Source organism: Lemur catta, chromosome 17, assembly GCF_020740605.2.
Source record: "Lemur catta isolate mLemCat1 chromosome 17, mLemCat1.pri, whole genome shotgun sequence".
Classification (NCBI taxonomy): Eukaryota; Metazoa; Chordata; class Mammalia; order Primates; family Lemuridae; genus Lemur; species Lemur catta.
In genome coordinates this window covers 25,231,092-25,253,311 of record NC_059144.1, presented here as the reverse complement: position 1 = coordinate 25,253,311, position 22,220 = coordinate 25,231,092, and the positions used below count along the sequence as shown (strand labels likewise).

At 41.7% G+C, this 22,220-nt stretch overlaps 1 protein-coding gene and 2 pseudogenes across 1 annotated transcript in view; 1 reads left to right on the top strand and 2 right to left on the bottom strand.

Moving 5' to 3' along the window:
* The first annotated feature begins 1,489 nt into the window (after window positions 1-1,489).
* The window catches only part of TTLL9 (tubulin tyrosine ligase like 9), a 54,411-nt gene continuing 33,680 nt past the window's right edge, over window positions 1,490-22,220 (top strand). Inside the window, exons 1-3 of the mRNA XM_045529479.1 lie at window positions 1,490-1,541; window positions 7,114-7,157; window positions 19,821-19,913. Coding sequence (XP_045385435.1) covers window positions 1,527-1,541; window positions 7,114-7,157; window positions 19,821-19,913 — 152 coding nt within the window. The 5' untranslated portion in view covers window positions 1,490-1,526. The remainder of the gene's footprint in view (window positions 1,542-7,113; window positions 7,158-19,820; window positions 19,914-22,220) is intronic.
* Window positions 7,261-11,440, bottom strand: LOC123622803 (annotated as a pseudogene).
* On the bottom strand, window positions 13,418-14,051 carry LOC123622796 (annotated as a pseudogene).

The following is a 22,220-nucleotide window of genomic DNA, read 5'->3' as shown; positions in this document are numbered from 1 at the left end:
TTCACGTTGTTGTTTAAATAAAATGAAATATTTCAGATAAACTTGAAGTAGTTAAAGCTTCTTTTTCTCTGCTCACTTCCTTCACTCTCTTCCTCGAGGAAACTACTATCACAAATTTGGTATGTAGCTTTTAAATCTGTGTTTTGAAACTCTTGGTACCTATATACACATAAGAATATACTTTTGTATGTGTATTTATAATTAACACAAGTTGTAACCTTTTAAAAAAGCATTTATTCTTCTACTACTTTCTTTTATTCACTCAAAAATAGATTTGGGGGCTATTTAAGCTCTGGATCATTTTGTCACTGTATAGTATTTTATTATTAGAATATATCCAATTTTATTAATCCATCACCCAATTAGTGGACATTTAGATTGTTTCTACTATTTTCCACAATTATAAAGAATGTTGCAAAGAACACCCTTATACATATGACCTATGTACAGGAATAAATATTTCTTTAGGGAAGGTTGTCACCTTGCACATTAGCTACAAGATGAAAGGTACTCCATGGGGTAGTGCACCTGTATTCAGTGGACCTATAGGATATATGTTTACTAGTGGAATTTCTGGGTTGTAAGGTGTGCGCATTTTCAACTTTGTGAGATATTGTTAAATTGCCTCCCAAAGTATGAATAGTATTTAAAGGTTCCTGTTTCTCCACATCCTTGTTAACACTTGGCCTCACAAAAACATTGATATATGTTTTTTTATTTTTGTATAGCCGATATATTTCAAATCATATTTCAAATTATAACTGTTTTAATTTCCATTTCTCAATTGCTTACCAGCCATTTAAGTCTTTTCTGTTGAAAATTCCCTATTCGTATCCTTTGCCTATTTTCTTTTCTTTTGCAAGGGGTAGAGGTGGGGGTGTCTTTTATTAATGGTTTGTAGGAGTTCTTTGAGCACCAGTCCTTTGTTATATATGTTGGATATATTTCCTCCTCCTCTGTACCTTATCTTTTAATTGAATTTCCCATATCTTTTGTTATATGGCAGTTTAAATTTTGAGGTAGTCACAGATTAAGAAGAAGAAAGTGCCCGAGTAAAGCAGAGGTGACCGATTGGCCGCGTTACCGACTGACCACCTGACTAGGTGACTTAGTGAGGGACCTTACTTAAGTAAGGAAACTTAGCATCATTGCATTTTTCAAAAGCTAACAACTTTTCAGACGCAGCGCTCCTAGAGCAGGACAAGTGCAGTTGGAGGTGGCGTTGGGCAGTGAGTGCCCGCAGCGGGGAGCCAGCCTCGGACCAGGTGTGCCCCAGGGTCGTCGCAGAGGTGGACATGGGAGAAAAACCTTGAGGAAATCGAGGACGGGCTGCCAGGGCTGCCAGGACGCCCAGGAGCCTCCAGGGGCTCTGGCGGACCCGAGCCTTTTACTCCGCGGAGAGAATTCCCTGGGCTCATCCAATCAGAGCGACGGATCCGGGCGCCCCTCTGTCGCCTTGGCAACGGGACGCAACCGCCCGCACCCGGCACGCTGGCTGTTTGGGTCCGGCCCGCGGGAATCGTGTCATGTCGCGACCGAAGGTAGGAGTGGACCCGAACAGATGCTTTTATCGTCCCTGGAGAAAGGGAGGGAAGCCGTGGAGGGGTTCAAAGCCTGGGAGCGGGGAGCTGGGGAGCCGAGGTGTGTCCTCGAGGAGGAATTCCGGGCAGAGGGGGAAGAAAGCGACAAACTCAGAGGCAAGACTACAGCCCCGTGGTGCCCCGCGCCGCCCAAGCTGCTGCGCATGTGCGGCGAGCCGGGCCGCGGGCGGGAAATTTGCACAACTCTGGGATTCCAAGCTGTGCCCGGCGATGTTGGTGACCCCCGGGGAAGCTCAGAATTTCAGATTTTCTGACCTGGCGAAGCCCCTAGAGATTCATTCGTCCTGCCGCCCTCCTGCCCATGCATCCATCCGTCATCCACCCATCCAACAAAACCCGTTTAGTGCCTTCTCCAAGCCGAGCTCAGTGCTGGCCCAGGCTCGCAGGGGTCAATCAGACAAGCCCCTGCCCTCTGAGACTGCACAGCCCAACTCTTCTGTTTTCAGAGTGGGGAAAAGGAGACCCAGAGAAGGGAAATGAGTTACTCTCCCCCATCCCAACTTACTTCTTATCCCATGTTCCACCTCCCAGGAATGGAACTTCCATTTCTTTAATTATCTCTCTCAAAACAAAAACAAAAACAAAAACAAAAACGAGTTTATCTGCTTGTAGAGTGCCTTGAACTTCGCCTTTTTACTACGACTCATTTTTCATGTGATTATTTGTTTAACGTCTGTCTTCCCTGCTAGACTCCCGGATCTAGTCTAACTTTTCTTCCATGTATCCCTAGCGCCCGGCACAGAGCTAACATACAGTTGATAAATGTTAAATGACTATGGTTGAACTACCCAGCTAGCTGCTCAAGCTAAAAAACTGGAACTGTCTTGACTCCTCCATCTTCCTCACCTCCCACATCCAAAAAGGTCTCCTCCTTTAACTTTCTAAATGTCTTGAGTTCATTCTTCTCTTTGCCTCAACTGCCATTATGTTAATTGTGATCTAATTCTCAGTTTAAAAAAAATACTCTTTAAACACAGATTGGGACACATACCACTTGTACTATAAAAACAGAAACATCTACTGAAATAGTCCCTTCCCATCTACCTGACTGGTTCCTTTGAAAGGAGTAACAAATTGCAGATTGCTAAAGGAGGGACAAACTCTTAGTCTATACTGTGAATATAGTATAGACATGAGTGTAGCCGACCCATGTTGGTTGAAGGAAGAAAATAGCAGACTGCTTCTTTGTGACACTATGTATTTTGTTGTTGTTGTTGGACAGGGAGGCAAAGTTCACCTATATATTGACTTAGGACTTTGTCAATATATAGGTGAACAGCCCAGGTTTCTTTCAAATGACCCAGGGGACATGGGAGTATGATCTTATTTAAGCAGGAACATGAATGTCAGTCTCAAGAGAGCATGCCAGGATGTACTGTGTGTACCCTCACAAAAATATGCCTAGAGAAGCCAGAGGTCAGAATACCATGAGTTCCAACCTTTCATCTCAACTCTTCAATGTTATGGTCCCCAAGATCTCAGCTTTGAGGCATGCTGGGAACTCTCCAGAGGGCTAAGATGAAATGAGGAATTGGATCAGGCAAGAATGAAGCTGAGGCTGAAGGAACCAGCTAAACAATGAAGCTGGTCTCTGGTGAGGTGGTCAAAAGCCAACCACAGTGTGTAAGCCAGTGTGGCAAACTGGTTCCAGCATGGATGTCCCCACCTGACAGGTACCAAGGAGCTTGAAGCAGGGCTTGTGGCATACAGCCAGGAATGAAGGAAGCTGGCGGTGTCACGAGCCAGTGTTCTCCCTGACTCAACACCAGCTGTCACCATTCATGCTGCCTTCCATCTTATATGAACCAAAATGAGAAATAAAATTAAAGTTTTCTGTTTGTAGCCCATAAAAGCAATTGAGGCATCTCTGAATCACTTTCTCAATAAGACCATTTTTAAAAAGTTTTGTAGGCTTGTCTTTTCTAAATGCATTATTTTAGTGGTTTGGGAGAAGTATTCATATCCCTGGACTGTTTTTTGTGACAAGATAATAATAGGACTTCTATCTCAGGCAATATGGCAGATGAGATTTCTTGAAAAGCCTCTTAGCACAACACACTTAACACTACTGGGCAAAACATAACAAACAACGTTTGAAATGTACAGCTGAACTTGTATGTGTGTGTGCAGGGTGGGGAGGATTGGTGGCAGGGAGATTCCCGAGGACCCTGCCCCTCCTTGAAAAAGAAAGAAAATAAAAACCAGAGGTGTCACTACTGATTCTTCATTCTTCATTTCCCTTGAGGAGGAGGTTGCTTGTCTCACAAACAAGGGACATCACAAGTTGGAGAAATGGTGTGGGGCCCATGGACCAAGGAGTTGATACTGAAACCTCTCCGTAAAGCTGTAACCTTCAGAAAACCCCACCCTTAGTAAAGGTGTAACTAAAACAACTTTACCTTTCAGCAATGGGATACTACTAAGTAGCTAGTCAGCTTCACCGTGGGCTCTAGGTGGAAAAAACATTTTTCTTGTGAGGATTCTTAACCTTGGATGAGCCCTCAGGCTAGTCTGAGAAATGCTAAAGCAAGATATTACCATAAAATTTACTGTTCTTGGGGTGCCAGGCAGAAGTAAATATTAAACATCTCTGAAGAACCATAACTTTGACCCCATAATGGTTGAATTATATAATAATTATGTATTAAAAGATGTTTTAATGAATTACATAATAATTGCATAATGACATAAGAAAAGATGTTTTAAATGGGTAAAAAATGAAACATCTGTTCATGATACATCCTCAGAAAACTAGGGAATACTAAATTCACTCAATTTAGTAGAGGATGAATACTAGAACCTACAGTTAATATCATTCTTAAAAGTTGAAATTGGGAATGCAAGATAAGGATGTCAGCTCTCACCATGTTTAGTGAACATTCTTGACTAAAACTAGAGGTTTTAGCCAGTGCAATAAAGCAAGAAAAAGAAATAAAAGGTATAAATATTGAAAAGGAAGGAGTACATCTGCCTTTTTTCACAGATGACATAATTGTATACATAGAAAACCCAAAGGAATTTCCAAACTCCTAGAACTATTAATAATAATTTAGCAAGGGAATTGGATACAAGGTCAATATGCAAAAGTCAATTATACTTCTATATATGTATTATGTAGTTTCCAATGGCTGCTATAACAAATTACCACAATTGACTTAAAACAACACATACTTATTATCTCATAGTTCTTGAGGTCAGAAGTCTGAAATGGGTCTCACTGGGCCAAAATCAAGGTGTTAACAGGGCTGCATTCCTATCTGGAGGCTTAGGAGAGAATCCATCCTCTTGTCTTTTCCAGTTTCTAGAGGCTGCCCCTTGGCTCATGGTCCCTTTTCATCTTCAAAGCCAGTCTTTCTCATATTGCATCACTCTGACACTATTGACGCTGACTCTTCTACTTCCTTCCACATTTAGGGACTCTTGTGATTATATTGGGCCCATGTAGACAATTCAGAATAATCTATTTTAAGGTTAGTTAGTTGATAAGCAACCTTAATTCCATCTGCAACCTTAATTCACCTTTGCCATGTTATGTAACAGATTGACAGGTTCTAGGGATTAGGATGTGGACCTCTTTGGGAGTGGCATTATTCTGCCTATCACAATTTATTATAATCAGATAATTAGAGAATGAAATTTGAAAATACCATTTACAATAGCATCACAAAATCAAAAACTCATGAATAAATTTAATTAAAAGTGTTCAAGGCTCCTCTACTGAAAACTAGAAAACAATGTAGAAAGAAATTAAAGAAGACTTAAAGTAATGGAGAGATAGACTATATTATTCATGGATTGGAAGGCTTAATACTTTATGATGTCCTTTCCTCCCAAAATGATTTGTAGATTCAGTGCAATCCCAATCTAAATCTCAACATATTTTTTGTAGAAATTGGCAAGCTGATTCTAAAATTTATATTGAAATGTAAAGGACCCCTAAGTGCAAAGACAATCGTGGAAAAAACAACCCTGGAAGGCTTATGCTACCTGATTTCAAGATTTCCTAGACAGCTACAGTAATTAAGACAACGTGATGGTGACATAAGGAAAGACAAGTAAACAGAACAAAACACAGTCTAGAGATAGATCCACATACACATGGTCAATTGAATTTTGACAGACATGCCAATGCAATTCAGTGAGGAAAGGAAAATTTTTTTCAACCAAAGGCTCTGGAGCAACTGGATAAACATATGGAAAATGGAATTTAAAGCGTGAAAGAGGATTCAAGATATAATACAAAAAGACTAGACAGCTTGACTAGTGCTGGGGGAGTTGGATGGGCTTGAATGGAAGAATGAAACAAGATTTCACTGCCTTTGGTGGGGGGAGGCTTACTTCTGTCAGTTTTGTAAAGCAGTATCGTCCATCCCTCTCCACTGGCTTTTTGAGGAGTCAGATGAGGTAGTAAGCAGAATTCTAAGACAAGCCCAAGATTCCCACCCGCTGGCATACATGCCTTGTCCAATTCCCTCTCCTTGAGTGTGGGTGCAGTCTGTGAATTGGATGGTGCGGTTGCTACACTGATTACCTTAAGTTATATAAAGCTCCATCACAGCCAGCTTGGAGGGGGGATGGTTGGAAGTCATAGGGACAAGCTCCTGGTGGCCCGGAGGAAAACAAACATCCACGTTGTGAACTTGCCTGTGGGGGCCACATCGCAAGGAACTGCAGGCTGCCTCTAGGAACTGAGAGCAGTCCCCAGCTGGCAGGGAGGGAGGAAACAGGGACCTCAGTCCTACCACCCCAAGCAGCTGAATTCTGCCAACAATCTGAATGAGCTTGGAAGAGGAACCCAAGCCATTTGAGAATAATAACCCCATCACCTTGATCGTTGCCTTGTGAGAACTGAGCAGATGATCCTACTAAGCTGTGCCCATACTCCCGGCCCATAATGCAGGTGGCAGATCTGTCCAAGCTGCAGAAGGCAGCCCGTGTAGGGCCAATTTCGATTTCTCTTTTCGTCTGTGCCTTGGGATCAGTCTTCCCAGGACTGAAGGCCAAGCTGTTTTGGACACGGTTGGAGCAGAATAATACCCACCACCCACTGAGGATTGAAAGGTCTATTTTGGGTAAAAGGAGTTAACATTGCTCTGAGTCTTTGACCCAGCCCCCTCCTGGATCCTGGGTCTAATCAAGCATTCAAAGTTAGAGTAGAAGGTCCAGATCCTTCTCACAGAGCGTACTGAGCTGAGCTCTCAAAACTGGGGTTCAGGGTGGACCTTTGGAGTATCAAAAACCAGGCATTCACTATACTGGTCATGCCTGTGAGTAGGCCTACAGTGAGGGGGCCCTTGGTACTTGGGAGTTCATGCCGAGGACAGCAGGTAAATTCTGGACGAATTTTTTGGGATGTGGTGACCAGTGAGAACTGACCAGGCTGGACCTTCATGTCTCAGGACCTATGCATTGTTCAGTCTGATGCTTTGAGCATTTGAATATCTACAGTAAGTTGACCTGGGAAGGCAGAGTGGATATGCAAAACCACATCATTTTCCTTTTCTCATTGCAGAATCAAAATTACAAGGGCCATGGATTGTCAAAGGGAAAAGAGCGGTGAGTGGTCCCACCCAATCTGATAAAACTTCCTGCCTTCCTCACTCCCTCTCTCCCTTCTTTACTCCAGTAATTATAATGATAATAGGCCAGCCATGGTGGCTCAGCCTAGCATTCTGTGGGAGGTGGAGGCAGGAGGATCACCTGAGGTCAGGAGTTCGAGACCAGCCTGAGCAAGAGCGAGACCCCGTCTCTACTAAAAATAGAAAAATTAGCCGGCTGTTCACGGTGCTCACCTATAGTCCCAGCCACTCCAGAGGCTGAAGCAGGAGGATCACTTGAGCCCAGGAGTTTGAGGTTGCAGTGAGTTGTGATGATGCTACTGCACTCCACCCATGGGGGATAGACTGAGACTCTGTCTCAAAAAAAAAAAAAAATTTAAACTGATAAATTTTAAACTACTTATTAATTCATTTAAAAACCAATAATATACTCACTACATGGTAGCATAAATAAAATATTTTTATGAACTGTAGTTATATTCCCCCCCAAATTTACTGAGATGACTAATAATTATTTTACATTTTTGTGAATCTCTTTAATATCTGGCTTAATAGAAAACATTTGGATTCCCAAATCTTCTCTATTCAATCTATTGTGATACGTTGTTTTGGTTGAAGGATAGGAAGAAAATCCAGCCTTACAAAAATATGTGGTTGGAATAGGGGAGACTCTGTGTACCCTTGAAAGAGAGCTGGGGACCCTGAGGAATACTTGGACCATCCTTCACGATTCGTGGCTCTACAGGTTTACAATATGTGTCCTTACCTTATCACAGTCTACCTTGAATCATTATTATACCATGTCACATTCTTCATGTCAGGACCCTACACCATGCTTCTGTGTACTCCCTTCTGGCCCTTTGTGCTGCTATTTTTGTCATACATTTACTTGAAAATATGTTATAAGCCCTATATTATATTCTTCTTATATTTGCTTTAAATAGCTAATTGTACATTTTTAAAAAATTATGACATGGAGGAAAGTATTTCATATTTACCCTACTCTTAATTCCTTCTGAATTTCCATTTGGTACTTTTTTTTAGAGGCAAGGTCTTTCTCTGTCACCCAGGCTGGAGTGCAGTAGCCCAATCAAAGCTCACTGCAGCCTCGAATTCCTGGGCTCAAGTGGATCCTCCTGGTTCAGCTTCCTGAGTAGCTGGGACTACAGGCACGCGCTACCACCCCCAGCTAATTTTTCTGTTTTTTGTAGAGGCGGGGTCTCGCTATGTTGCTCAGGCCGATCTTGAACTCCTGGCCTTAAGCAATCCTCCCATTTCAGCCTCCCAAAGTGCTGAGATTAGGGGCGTGAGCACTGTACTGGTATTTATTCACAGTGTAGATTTGTTGGCAATAAATTCTCTCAGCTTTTGTTTATTTGAAAATGTCTTTCACTTTCACTTTTTAAGTGAAATTTTACAGGATATAGAATTCTAGGTTGATCTTTTTTATTTCTTTAAGCACTTGAAAGGTGATATTCCTTTGTCTTCAAATTTGCATTGTTTCTTTCTCTCCTTTTTTTGTTGTTACCCTGTTACCTGGGCCGGAGTGCTGTGGTGTCAGCCTTGCTCACAGCAACCTCAAACTCCTGGGCTCAAGCAATCCTCCTGCCTCAGCCTCCGGGGTAGCTGAGACTACAGGCATGCGCCACCATGCCTGGTTAATTTTTTCTATATATATTTTTAGTTGTTAATATAATTTCTTTCTATTTTTAGTAGAGACAGGGTCTCGCTCTTGCTCAGGCTGGTCTCGAACTCCTGAGCTCAAATGATCCACCTGCTTCGGCCTCCCAGAGTGCTAGGATTGCAGGCATGAGCCACCGCACCTGGCCAAAGCCTCATTTCTATGGCATATAAAACACTCTGTTTCTTCCACTTCTAATAGCTCATCAAGAGAAGCCACTACTAAATCATGTTCCTTCAGCAGTTCTGAGTGGTGTGACACTGTTCTCTGGGTCCTTTCCAAACGCCAGACAAGAGTGATAAGCTTCATGTCTTGCACTTCTGGCATTCCATTTATTCTAGGGATTTGAGCAATCTGTAATTTGATACCAGGATGATTATCTTGTTCTGCTTTGGTTATTTGGGGTGTTGCTGTAACTTGTTCCTTCTCTTTTGAAGAAAGACAAGACTTTATAGATTCCGTCTTGGCCACTTCTTCCACTGATGTTATATTAGTTTCAGCAACTAAAGAGTCAGAAATAATTCCTTCTGTGGTTCTGTTTGGGTCTTGCAAAATATTTTTTCTTTCTTTCTTTCTTTCTTTCTTTCTTTCTTTCTTTCTTTCTTTCTTTCTTTCTTTCTTTCTTTCTTTCTTTCTTTCTTTCTTTCTTTCTTTCTTTCTTTCCTTTCTTTCTTTCTTTCTTTCTTTCTTTCTTTCTTTCTTTCTTTTTCTTTCTTTCTTTCTTTCTTTCTCTCTTTCTCTCTCTCTCTCTCTCTCTCTCTCTCTCTCTCTCTTTCTTTCTTTCTTTCTTTCTTTTCTTTTTTTGACTGAATTCTCCTGGGATGGGTCTTGCAAAATATTCAGAACAACTTCCTGAAACTCTTGTATTGCTTCATTTTTACTGGCCTCTTAATATAGCCCAATAACATCAAAGGTGCCTTTACTTGCCAACAACTTTGCTTCGCAGATCCAAAATTTAGCAAATTTTTCAGCCTCAGGTTATGCTGGACAATATGGTAAGTATTTCATTAGAAAGCACATCCCCCTCAATGAGCTTCAGACATTCTGTTAGAGTGTTGTTAATTTTACTGGACAGTTCAAATTGTGCTTTCTCTACTTCTTCTTCTTTTTCAGTGCTCATCCAGAATGAAATATTCATTTCCTCTATTACTTTTCTTTCTGTCTTAAGTTCCGCAGGAGGCTGTTTGTAGATTTTCCCCTTAGATTTCTGCCATTCTTTCAGTTGTTTCCTTCAATCCTCTGCTTGCCTTCTTTTTAATATTTGAATTGGCTTGGATCCCATTTGGGACTCCTCTCCCATTTATGTTTGTGACACCAGCTTGAGTTTTGGGAGCTGTCTTGTTGAGAAAATAGTTCTGGGGAAAAGTCTTTTTCAACTTGGAGTCCAAAGTCTGTGCTTTGGGTTGAAAGCTGTTGCCACATTTATGCTCACTGGTTGCATTTGCTCTCATGCTAGGGGTGCTTGGGACAACTGAATTAAAGCTGCCAACTGTCAAATTAGGTTTCTGGCTCATAGCTTTTGATTTTTGCAGTACACATGATGTGTAAAACAAGGTTGAGTGAACTTCTGATCTTGCTTGATGTTCGGATGTCTGTTGTTATTTCCTCCCTGAAGCAAATTGGGATCCGTCCTGGGTTTGGTACGTTTTACTTTCTGTTTAGCAACAGGGTATGACCATAACTTAGTTTCATTTGGTCTTTCATATTTACTCTTGTTAACCTTTATTTCCTTGGCCACTGGTTTCTTTGATGATTGAGTCTTTGTAAGGGTCTGAATAAAGTGAGAGGAAACCGTCCTTGGGGTTTTTTCTCCTGGTCTTGCAAGATCTGCTCCTCTAGAGTGTGACTGTGATTTTATGGGTAGAGCCTTGATTTGTGTTTCTCCAACAAGTTGTTCATTAACTCTGTCTTTCACAACAGCACTAGTACCTGAACTTTTGCCCAAGACTTGTTTAGGAGCCAAACTGTTCTTGGTTAGATTGTAAGAGCTAGTTTTTGGCTAACTTATGGTACCTAATTCAGGATCTGGCATCCTCTCAGACTTTGATAAGGTTTGGGGGAAGTTCTCTCCGTTCCTGTCATGTAGAAAGCTACCCAAAGATCTGTTTTCAACAAGAGTGTTGTCCACAGAGTCTGTACATTTAGCAGTTCCCTGATCTGTTACCTGCTGCTTTGTAGTTTTCAGTTCCCATATATTAAATGACCCCACAGGTTTTCTTGACAGTTCTCCCATAGAGGATGATCTGGCTTCATGATGCTGAAGACTTGCTAGAAGGCTTACAGTTTGGGTTAGAAGAAATACATCTTGAAATCAGCTTTTTGCCTAGAAGTTTTGGTGGCTCCAACCTTGGTTTCTGGCACCCTGCCATACTGGCTGGTCTGAGCTGGAGTTTAATGCAAATGGACCTTTTAGCTTTGACAGGCAAAATGGCATGGTTAGTAATATCCTTTGGGGGTCTAATAGTAGATTTAGAAGGTGGTAGATTTGGGCAATTATTCTTGGCTTTTAGGAAAGGCTTGGTGTTTTGGGTCTTCAGTTTTCCCTTGGCTGCTGGGTGCACCTGAAGCTTCCTATGCTGCGCTGGCCCTGGCCCCACCATGACTCTTCAGTGACAGTTTTTCTTCAAAGGCCACACATGGAGCCACAACCCCCACGTTTTCTTAATCCCTCATTGGTTGATGGGCCCTTAGGTTGATTCTATATCTTTGTGATTGTGAATTGTGTTGTGATAAACATACAAGTAGAGGTATCTTTTTGCTATAATGATTTATTTTCCTCTGGGTAAATACCCAGTAGTGGGATTGCAGGATCAAATGGTAGATCTACTTTTAGTTCTTTGAGAAATCGCCATACTGATCTCCATAGAGGTTGTACTAATTTACATTCCCACCAACAGCATATAAATGTTCCCTTTTCACCATATCCACACCAACATCTACTGTTTTTTGACTTTTTAATCATCACCATTCTAATTGAAGTAAAATAGTATCTCATTGTGGTTTTAAATTGCATTTCCCTGGTGATTAGTAATGTTGAGCATTTTTTCTTATGTTTTTTGGCCATTTGTCTATCTTCTTTTGAAAAACTTCTGTTCATGTCTTTTGCCCACTTTTTAATGGGGTTTTTTTTCTTGCAGATTTGTTTGAGTTCTTTGCAGATTCTGGGTATTAGCTCTTTATCGGATGTATAGTCTGTGAATATTTTCTCCCATTCTGTAGTTTATCTGTTAACTCTGTTGATTATATCCTTTGCTGTGCAGAAGCTTTTTAATTTAATTGTGTTCATATCCTTTAGCTGTTCTTTTTTTTTTTTTTCAGTTAGTTACAAAATTTAATTGAAAGGATCAAGCAGTGGTTAGTGGCCAAACCAATCCACATTGATAACTTTGAAGTGTTCAGATGCTAATTTTTAAATAAAGGTAACAAATACCAATCAAAGTCTCATAACATCTACATAAACTTGATTCTGGACATAGTTCAATACACAAGGGTAAGAGAATGACAGTGTGATCACTAATAATTACACCAAAGGCACAATTTTCCAAATTCCTTTTAGGTAAGACAGAATAAGTTCTAATTTTTTAAAAATCTAAAGCCACATAAAACTCAAAGCAATCTATTTTTCTACCTGAGATCAGATTAAGTTTCCTTTTTCCTGTCTAAACATAATTCTTGGCACTGAGGTAAATCTGAATTTACGTGATATGCTTTGTCAAACTTTTCCAAAAATTTTAATCTCTGCTTTGAGAGAAATTCTCACGTTACAGATATATATTTACATTTTTTTCTTCAAAGATTAATGACATATTTATGGAGGTTAATAGGCCTGCAATGGGACCGTGATACTACTAATAACATGAAGATAAAAAACTATTCATTTATCCAAAGTGTTCCTGAATAGAGCAGTAAGAAATGGGATCACAGAATCTATGTACATATATGAATTTAAGCTCACTTTAAGAAAACTCATTCTATTATAACTGGAGGAGAGATTGCAAAATTGTGATATATAACAAAAATATTGTGTATAAAAGCTGCAAATCAAGCATTAGCCCAAATTGGCAATAACTGCAACTTAAATTAAAAATTATATCCAACTAGATCTTTACTGTGGCTATGCAGCTTCTTGTTTTGTGGCCGGCAGGTTTTTACTGAGATAACAACCTCTTATCTCTTGCTCCTCTCTCACCCTTCACACAAAAAAAGGAATAAACCAATCAGCTCTTCAGCTTCCTTTCTCAGGGTTGTCTTTGGCAATGCTTCCAAATTTTGAAAGCAAAAGAAACTGAAGTAAAGAAGATGATTAAAACACTATATGTGATGTATGAAAACCATTCTAAGACTATGAAGTGAGAAAGAAAATACCAGAAGGAAGGCTGAGTAGCAGTCTACCCTCAACATCAACAGAAAATACAAAATGGGGGTTGGGGGAGCAGCTGTTACTCCTCTGGCCCTTCTTCCACATTATTTCCCGATTAGAAGAGTATGGAACCAAAATTTCAAACTCTGAAAAAGCTAATGACTTTGGAAGAGGAGCTAGGGAAGTGAATAAATGACAAAGAAGTACAGCAGTAGCTCTAGCTGTCAGTGACTTTCCTTGCTCTGGCATGGCAATGTCAATACCATCTTTTTTGGTGTCAGCCTTTTCTGTGATCCGTTCTATTTGTCTGTTTTGAGCTTCAATCTCAGTGCCCGTGTCCAGAGCCATATTTTTTAGATTTCCCAGGATACTGCCCGCTTGAGTCAGGTTCTCTTCCATTTCATCTTCTCTGGCATCATTAGTTATACGTTTAATGTATCCTCCGCTGGCTGCTGCTGTTGCTGGTTGCTGAGGCGACCATTTGCCGCCCGGCCTGGCTGCTTAGATATTACGTTGCTAGGTGAGTTGTCTCCACCATCGCCCCATGTCGACTTATAGGCCTTACCAGACTCAAAGTTCTTTGTTCTATTGCGTGGGCAAACACAAAGGGCACAGCCCTTGTTGAGTTCTGTTAAAGTCTTCTCTGCCTTTCTCATGTCTTCATGTATTTGGTCCATGCCTTCTTCTATGTGATTTAGTTGTTCCCCTTGTTCATCCAGCATAGTGATGGTCTTGATTCCTGCATCCTGAGACTCAATGGCTAAACCTAGGGTTCTCCTTTCCAGAGACTCATCAGTAACCTGGTGAGCCCTCAGCTGGATTTCTTCTGATGACAGATTATCCACGATGAATCAAAACTCTATCAGGCACAGAAATGGAAATGCGGATATTCAAGTGGTTCCAGTTGCTTCTCTCCGGCCACGGCAGCTCGAACACCCCCAGACTGGACCTGGAGCTGCACCCTTGTCGCACCTCCTTTAGCTGTTCTATTGAGTTGTTTGCCTCTTTCTTAATGATTTGTAGTAGTTAGTTTAAGTACTTGGTCCAAAACTCTTATGAGTTATGTGTTGTCAATATCTTCTCCCAATCTATAGCTAGTCTTTTAACTGTATTTGGGGTATTTTTTTTAATTATAGAGTTGTGTCATAAATACAGGTAGGTGCATCTGTCATAAGTGTATATAGCTCAATGAATTTTCATAAACTGAATACACACATATCAGGGAATAACACCGGCACCCCAGAAATGTCCCTTCCAATCATTTTCCCACAAGAAAATAGCCATTATCCAGACTTCTAGAGGTGTATTAAAATTCTTAACTAAACATTGACTTTGAGATAATTGTATATTCATGTGCAGTTGTAAGAAATAACATAGAGAGATCCTGTAGCGGCCAAGGGCTCCTTGGCTCTCTGAAGGTTCACTGAAAAATCAATGTCAATATGCAGATTAATAGGTGAAAAGGCACACAAATTTATCTAACATGTATACACGGGAGACTTCAGGATGAAGACTCAAAGATACAGGGGAAATTGTTCATCTTTATGCTTAGGTTTAACAAAGTATGGAGAACCGTGTAGAAATATGACGGGACAAAAAGAGGAGTATGATCTAATGCTGATAGACCGAGTGGGACAACCCAGCAAGGCCTGCCTGTCTAGATTCCTCTTGGGCTCTCTGAGCGGCATGCCTTCCTTCTGGGTGTGGGGCAGGGCTCTCTCTGGAATGGGGGGCTTATGACATACAGTCAAACAAGGTAGGTCAGATAATTTCATTATGGCCAGATTTTACATAGAATATTTTTAGATTTCATGGCTGGATGTCAAGAAAAGGGGTTCTGGTTTCCATGACCCGCCTTGGGGAACAGGGATTCTAGTTTCTGTGGCTAGCCTCAGGGAAGAATGGGACTGAGAGACAGAAGGGCAGGAGAGAAGGTCAGAGAAAACACTTCTGCTTCTGAAACTTTCATTTTGGAGTATTGTTTTCTGAGCCCCAACAATCCCATGTGCCCTTTACCCAGTTTCCCCACATGGTGAACCCTGTAGCAAAACTATAGTACAATATCCACGAAGATACTGACATTGATACAGTCAAGACACAGAACATTCTGCCACCAGAAGCATCCCTTGTGTTGCCCTTTTGTAGCTGCCGCTCACTTCCCCTCCTCCTGCCCTTCCCCTACAACACCCCTCCCCCGCTTCCTTAACCCTTAGCCACTGCTATTCTGTTCTCCATTTCAAGAATTTTGTTATTTCAAAAATTTATATAAATGGAATCATACAGTAGATAACTTTTTGGGATTGGCCTTTTTTTCACTCAACAAAATTTCCTAGAGATTCATCCTGGTTGTTGAGTGTGTAAATAGTTTGTTCCTTTTTATTGTTGACTAGTATTGCATGGTGTGGTTGTACAAATAGTTTGTTTAACCATCCACCTGTATGTACAGGTTTTTGTTTGAGTGTAAGTTTTCATTTCACTGGACTAAATGCCCAAGGGGAACAATTGCTGGGTTGTATGGTAGTTGCATGCTTAGTTTTTCAAGAAACTGCCAAATTATTTTCCAAAGTGGCTTTATCATCTTATGTTCCCACCAACAATGTATAAGTGATTCAGTTTCTCTGCCTCCTTGACAGCACTTGGTATTGTCACAATTTTTATTTCTAGCCCTCCTACTGCTTGTGTAGTAACATATCATGGTGGCTTTAATTTGCATTTCCTTGATGACCAACGATGCTGAACATCTTTCCGTATACTCATTTGTCATTTGTATATTCCCTTTGGTGAAAGATCTGTTCATGTCTTTTGGCTGTTTTCTAATTGGATTTTTTTAATGTTGAGTTTTAAGAGTTCTTTTTTTTTTTTGAGACAGAGTCTCACTCTGTTGCCCGGGCTATGGTGCCGTGGCATCAGCCTAGCTCACAGCAACCTCAAACTCCTGGGTTCAGGTGATCCTTCTGCCTCAGCCTACCGAGTAGCTGGGACTACAGGCATGCACCACCATGTCCGGCTAATTTTTTTGTATATATTTTAGTTGTTTGGCTAATTTCTTTCTATTTTTAGTAGAGACGGGGTCTCACTCTTGCTCAGGCTGGTCTCGAACTCCTGACCTCGAGCGATCCACCCGCCTCGGCTTCCCAGAGTGCTAGGATTACAGGCGTGAGCCACCGCACCCAGCCAAGTGTTCTTTATATACTCTAATAGTAGTCCTTTTTCAAATACTTGGTTTGCAAATATTTTCTCCCAGTCTTTAGCTTGTCTTTTCAGTGGCTTAACAGGGTCTTTCACAGAACATAAGTTTTTAATTTTGAAGAAGTAGAATTTATCAATTTTTTCTTTTCTGCTTGTGGTGTCCAATCTAAAAACTCTTTGCCTAGCCCTGGGTCCCAAAGATTTTCTTTTATGCTTTTCTCTAAAAGTTTTATAGTTTTACATTGAAGTTTATAATCCATTTTGAGTTAATTTTTATATAAGGTTTAGGCCTGAGTTCATTTTTTGCCTGTGACTAATTCAACTGCTCCAGCACCATTTCTTGAAAAGGCAATAAATTCTTCCTTCATTGAATTGCTTTTGTTCTTGCCAGTTGGGCATATTTGTGTGGGTCTATTTCTTGGGTCTTTATCTGTTCCATTGATCGATGTATCTATCCCTTTGCCAATACCATGTAGTTTGGTAGCTGCATGATATATTTTGAAATTTACTAGACTGATTTATCCCACTTTATTCTTCTTTTTCAAAATTGTTTTACATACCCTAGCTCCTTTGCCTTTCCATAAACATTTTAGGATGATCCGCATCTACAAAATAATCTTGTCGAGATTTTGACAGGAATCGCATTACATCTGCATGTCAATTTGAAGAGTGTTGACATCTCTACTCTGTTGAGTCTTCCAATCAATTTTTTAACATGGCAGGTTTCTCAATTTATTTAGATCTTCTTTGACTTCTCTCATCAGCAGCATTTTTGTAGTTTTCGCCACACAAGTCCTGTACATGTTTTGTTACATTTGCACCTAAGAATTTATCTTTTTGTAAGGGATTATAAATCACATTGTATTTTTAGTTTCAGTGTTCATTGATAGTATACAGAAATACAATTGGTTTTTGTATCTTTGTCTTCTATCTTGTGATCACACTCGACCCATCTATTAGTTCAGTCGTTATTTAGATTCCTTGGGATCTTTTACACAGTCATCTGCAAAAATGGACAGTTTTCTTTCTTCCTTTCTGATCTGTATCCCTTTTATTTCCTTCTATTGTACTGGCTAAAACTTCCAGTTTTATGTTGAGGGAGAGGGTGAGAGTGGACATCCTTGCTTTCTTCCTGATTTTAAGAGGAAAGCATTCAGTCTTTTACCTGTCAACATACAAAATATAGAGAGACAAATCTCTAAGTAAAAAGGTTTTATTTGGGAATAATACACAAGAAGTAAGATTGCAATCCAGGACATACATACAGACCAGAGTGGCCTCTGGTATGTCTGGTGAACAAAGGAAAAGGTTAGAGTTTTATTGGGGTAAGGGGAGGTTTACCCAAGTTGATTGCCACTGGCAGTTCTGATAGGAGTGTCATTAGTTGCCAGGCAGGACTTGTGATCTTGGAGTTACGGTGAGGCCCTTGCAGTTTAGATTGCATTTAAGAGACAGTGTGTTGGGCAAGTGTTCTTGTACAAGCAGCTAGCTGGCAGTCCTTGTGTAACTCGTATAGTAAGCTGTGGTTGGAAAAACGTTTTTGTGATAGTTCCTGTCATCAGGCAAATCGTACATGAGAGGCCTCCCTCTGTGGCCTTCTCCAGCTCTGTTTTGCCAGGGTTTGACACAAGTGACTCCATTTTGAATCTGACAACTGTCACACTCCATTGATTATAATGTCAGTTAGAATTTTTTTTGGATGCTTCTATCAAGTTGAGGAAGTTGCTGAGAGTTTTTATCATGAATGAGTGTTTAATTTTGTCAAATACTTTTTCTGCATCAATTGATTATGATCGTGTGGTTTTTAACCTTTAATCTATTAATATGATGGATTACATGGATTGATTTTTCTAATATTGAACCAGCCTTGCCTACTGGGATAAACTCCACTTGGTTATGGTGTATAATTCTTTTTGTATATTGCTGAATTCTATTTGCTAATATTTTGTTAAGGATTTTTGCATCTAGCTTCACAGGGGATATTGATCTGTAGTTTTCTTTTTGTGTACTGTCTTTGTCTGGTTTTGATATCAGGTTAATACTAGATTCACAAAATGTTCTCCCTCCTCTTCTATTTTCTGGAAGAGATTGTGTAGAATTGGTTTTAAATGTTTGGGAGAATTCTCCTGTGAAAATCCCTGGGCTTGGAGATTTCTTTTTTGGGAGTTTTTGAATTATGAATTCAATTTCCTTAATAGTTATGGAGCTATTGCAATGATCATATTGGGTGAGTTATAGTAATTGTGCTTTTCAAGGAATTGGTGCATTTCATCTAAGTTGTCAAATGAGATGTGCAGAGTTGTTAGTAGTATTTCTGTATTGTCATTTTAATGTCTGCAGGGTCTTTAGTAGTAGCCCCTGTTTCTTTCTTCATGTTGGTCATTGTGTCTTCTCTTTTCTCTTTTTTATCCATCTTTCTGACAAATAAGTTTTTTGTTGATTTTATTGATCTTTTCAGAAGATCAATAGCCTTTTATTTTACTGATTTTCTGTATTGTTTTGATGGTTTTGATTGTATCGATTTCCAGCTCTGCACTAGACCTCCTTTGACACCACCCCAGAGTGAGAGGGATGCCTCGTTACTGCCTCATTACCGCCTGCAGGAGGTACAACAGCCAGGGCTCTGTCTTTATCTTCCTCTGACACCACCCCAGTAGGGGTGCTGGGGCACCTTGTTACCAAATCAGTGGAAGTCTGAACTCCCCACTCGGCCTTTGCTGACATAAGTGGGGGTGAACTACAGATGTTTTCAGTGGTTTTGTCTGGAGTAGAGCAGCAATTGTCTTAAGTCTTCTGTCTTGCTAGGTTGCTCCTTTCTTGGTCTTTTGGCTGGAGACAGCAGGCTTTTGTTGGAGCTTTTTTTGTCTGTGTCCAAGGGCATTTCTGTGTTGGTGGCTGTTTCATTCCACGTCTGGGCTATATGAGGCAAAAAAGAAAACCCAGGGAAATGTCGTTCCTTTGGTCCTGATGTCCCCAGCCTGTCCACCTTCTTCTCTACCTTTCAGTCTTCTTATGTTTGTTTTATACATAATGTCTTGGGTTTTTAGTTGTATTAGTAGGAGGAATAGGAAAAAGTACATCTGCTCCTTCTTCCCAGATGAATGCCAGCGAAGGGGATTTGCAAATACTTATCATTTCATAGAAGGATTAGTCATGGCACATGCAAAGCAACCATATTATGCCTGGCGTATCGCGGCACTGGATAAAATGATTGCTATTCATCAATGATTCAAAGATTCTATGATTCTCAGTTTGATTATTTTAAGTGTTGTCATGCTAGAAAGCTAAACTCTGAAATTCAGTAATTCTGCTTTGGCATCTCCAGGTAGGGAACTTGACTTTTCTTCTGCCCCACCCCCCTTTTTTAATCCTTGGGCCATCGTAGGGAAATCGTCGATCCTGAGCAAGTGTTCTGTCACCTTGTCTTGCAGAGAGCAAAGAGCATCAATCCGGTTCAAGACCACCCTTATGAACACGCTCATGGACGTCCTTCGCCACAGACCGGGATGGGTGGAAGTGAAGGAGTAAGACAGCCCTGGCCCCAACCTCACCCTCCTTCCCCGTGTCTCACCTGTCCCTGTCTCCCTTCGTTTTTCTCCAGGTTCCCCTGGGTGGCCACTGGGACTTGTCCCGAAGTGGCTGTGACACTTATTTAGCACCCACAATGTATCAGGTGCATTACTGATGCCATCTCTGTGTTATGTAAACCTTACAGCCATCCAGTAAGCTATGATTATGTTCAGAGTGATAAAGCCTGTTGCTTAAGGTCACACAACATGTCAGTGTCCGAGTGAGAGTCAAGCCCAGTGCAGTTTGTGTCCCGTGGTTTGCAGTAGGAACAAGGAATGCGGCCACACACACCTGCTGGCTTCAGTCCTCATCCCTGGCCGCTTGCTAGTTCTGTGACCTGGAACCAGTTGCTTGACCTGTAAGCCCACGTTTCTTCCTTTATCCTGGGCTCTGGCCATACTGCTTGGGACAAACCAGCATACAATGCCCAGCACATAGTAGGTGCAAATATTAGTTAGGGCTAAGGTTTGAATGCGTGTAACAAAGACCCAAAGTAAGAGAGGCTTCGCCAGGATGGAAGTTGTTTCTCTGTCCCACTGAAGTCCGTATGGAGGAAGTTCAGAGATGAGCAGGGGGCTCCACAGAAATCTGGGCCCCATCTGCTTCCGTCTTTCCGCTCTGCTGTCCCCTGAGCAAGGCCCTCGTTCTTGTGGTCCAAGGTGGCGCGCCAGCCTCCCTTCACATTCCGAGCAGCAGTGGGTAGGAAGGAGGCAAGAGAAGGCATGCCCTTCCCTTGAGGGACACAAGCCAGAAGTCCCTCACGTCTCACTGGCTCGAAGTTGGCCACGTGGCCATATCTAGCTACAAGGGAATCTGGAAGATACAGTCTTTATTGTGGAAATCAGGCAAATGTTGGGAATTCTCTTACTGTAGAAGAAGGGCAGAATGGTAGGAGGGGTAGGACAACCATCTGCCTTGCCAGGGTGCTCAGTAAAAGTTTGTTGCATGACTATGGCTAAGCCTCGTGCACACTCTTTAACACTTGACGTGCATGATCTTAAAATAATCATCCTAACCAATCTTCCACATAGATGCTGTTATTATCCCCATTTCACTAGTGAGAAAAACGGGCACAAGGTAGTGAAAAATGCCACGTTTGACGTCACTCAGTTTATAAGGGCCTGGGCTGGGGTTTGCACCTAGTCTCTCTGTCGTGGAGTCCCAGGCTCGTCTCCACCCCATTCTAGTAGCCTCTCACTAACTGCAGGCGCAAAGGAGCAAATGTTACAGATCCGTGATTACAGCTGGCTGGTGCAGGAGTCTAGCAGGGGGGGCAGACTTTAACTAAGTCATCCCACGTCCATGGCAAGCATGGCACAGGCAATGCAATCCGAGAGAGCAGAGTCCTCTCTGTGGGACTCTGGGGACTATTACAACAGTGATGGTGATGTTGATGACGGCAATGATGGCAGCTACTGTGGACTCGCCTTCTTGGTTCTCTCGTGGTCATGCTAATATCAGAATGGGGCTTCCTTCCCCGGATCCAGAGAACCTGATGAAATGAAAGATGAGTGGGGGGAGTTGGGGGAAGTTAGAGGAGAGTGAGGTGACTTGTGGGGGTGGGGTGTGGGAAAGGGCACTGTCCCCACCTGCTGTGTCACCTCAGGACACTCCCTGCCCCTCCCCGGCCTCTGCTGAGTGGTCAGAAGGGTCTGAGGACTGTCTGGCGCTGCCAGTGTGGGAGCCGTGAAGCAGGATGCTCTGTGGCTGCTCCCAAGTTGCCTCACGAGTCCTCCAGTCAGGAAGAGCCGAGAGGCCAGAACCTTTCTGCTTAACGCGGCTCCGTCAATCCAAGGCCTCTTCCTTTAGGACCTGACCTGGGGTCTGGTATTTCTAGACGGAATCTGGTCTCAGTTCAGACTGTCAAGTCAGAGTGTAGAACAGATGTGGCCAAAGCTGTCCTTTCCCTTGCTTCCCACCAAGAAAGCTGGTGTGAAGTCTGGAACTGCAGCAACCATATTGTGACCCTGAGGCCATGAGTGTAAGGACACGTTAAGGATGGCAGCGTGGGGAGGTAGAAGGAACCTCTATCCCCACTGGCCTTGTTAAGCAATTTGGTATCTTCCTGGGTGATTTAAGAGCAACTTGACTATGACAATCATGAAGATGGTATGCAAATGAATGAACTTTCAATCTCAGAACAGGATCCAAAATCCACACTGTGGTTACGAGGCCCTGCTTGATTGGGCCCTACCCAACTCTTCAGCATCACCTCTGACCTCTTTCCTTCCACCTAGATGTTCTTCCTGTCCTTGAACATG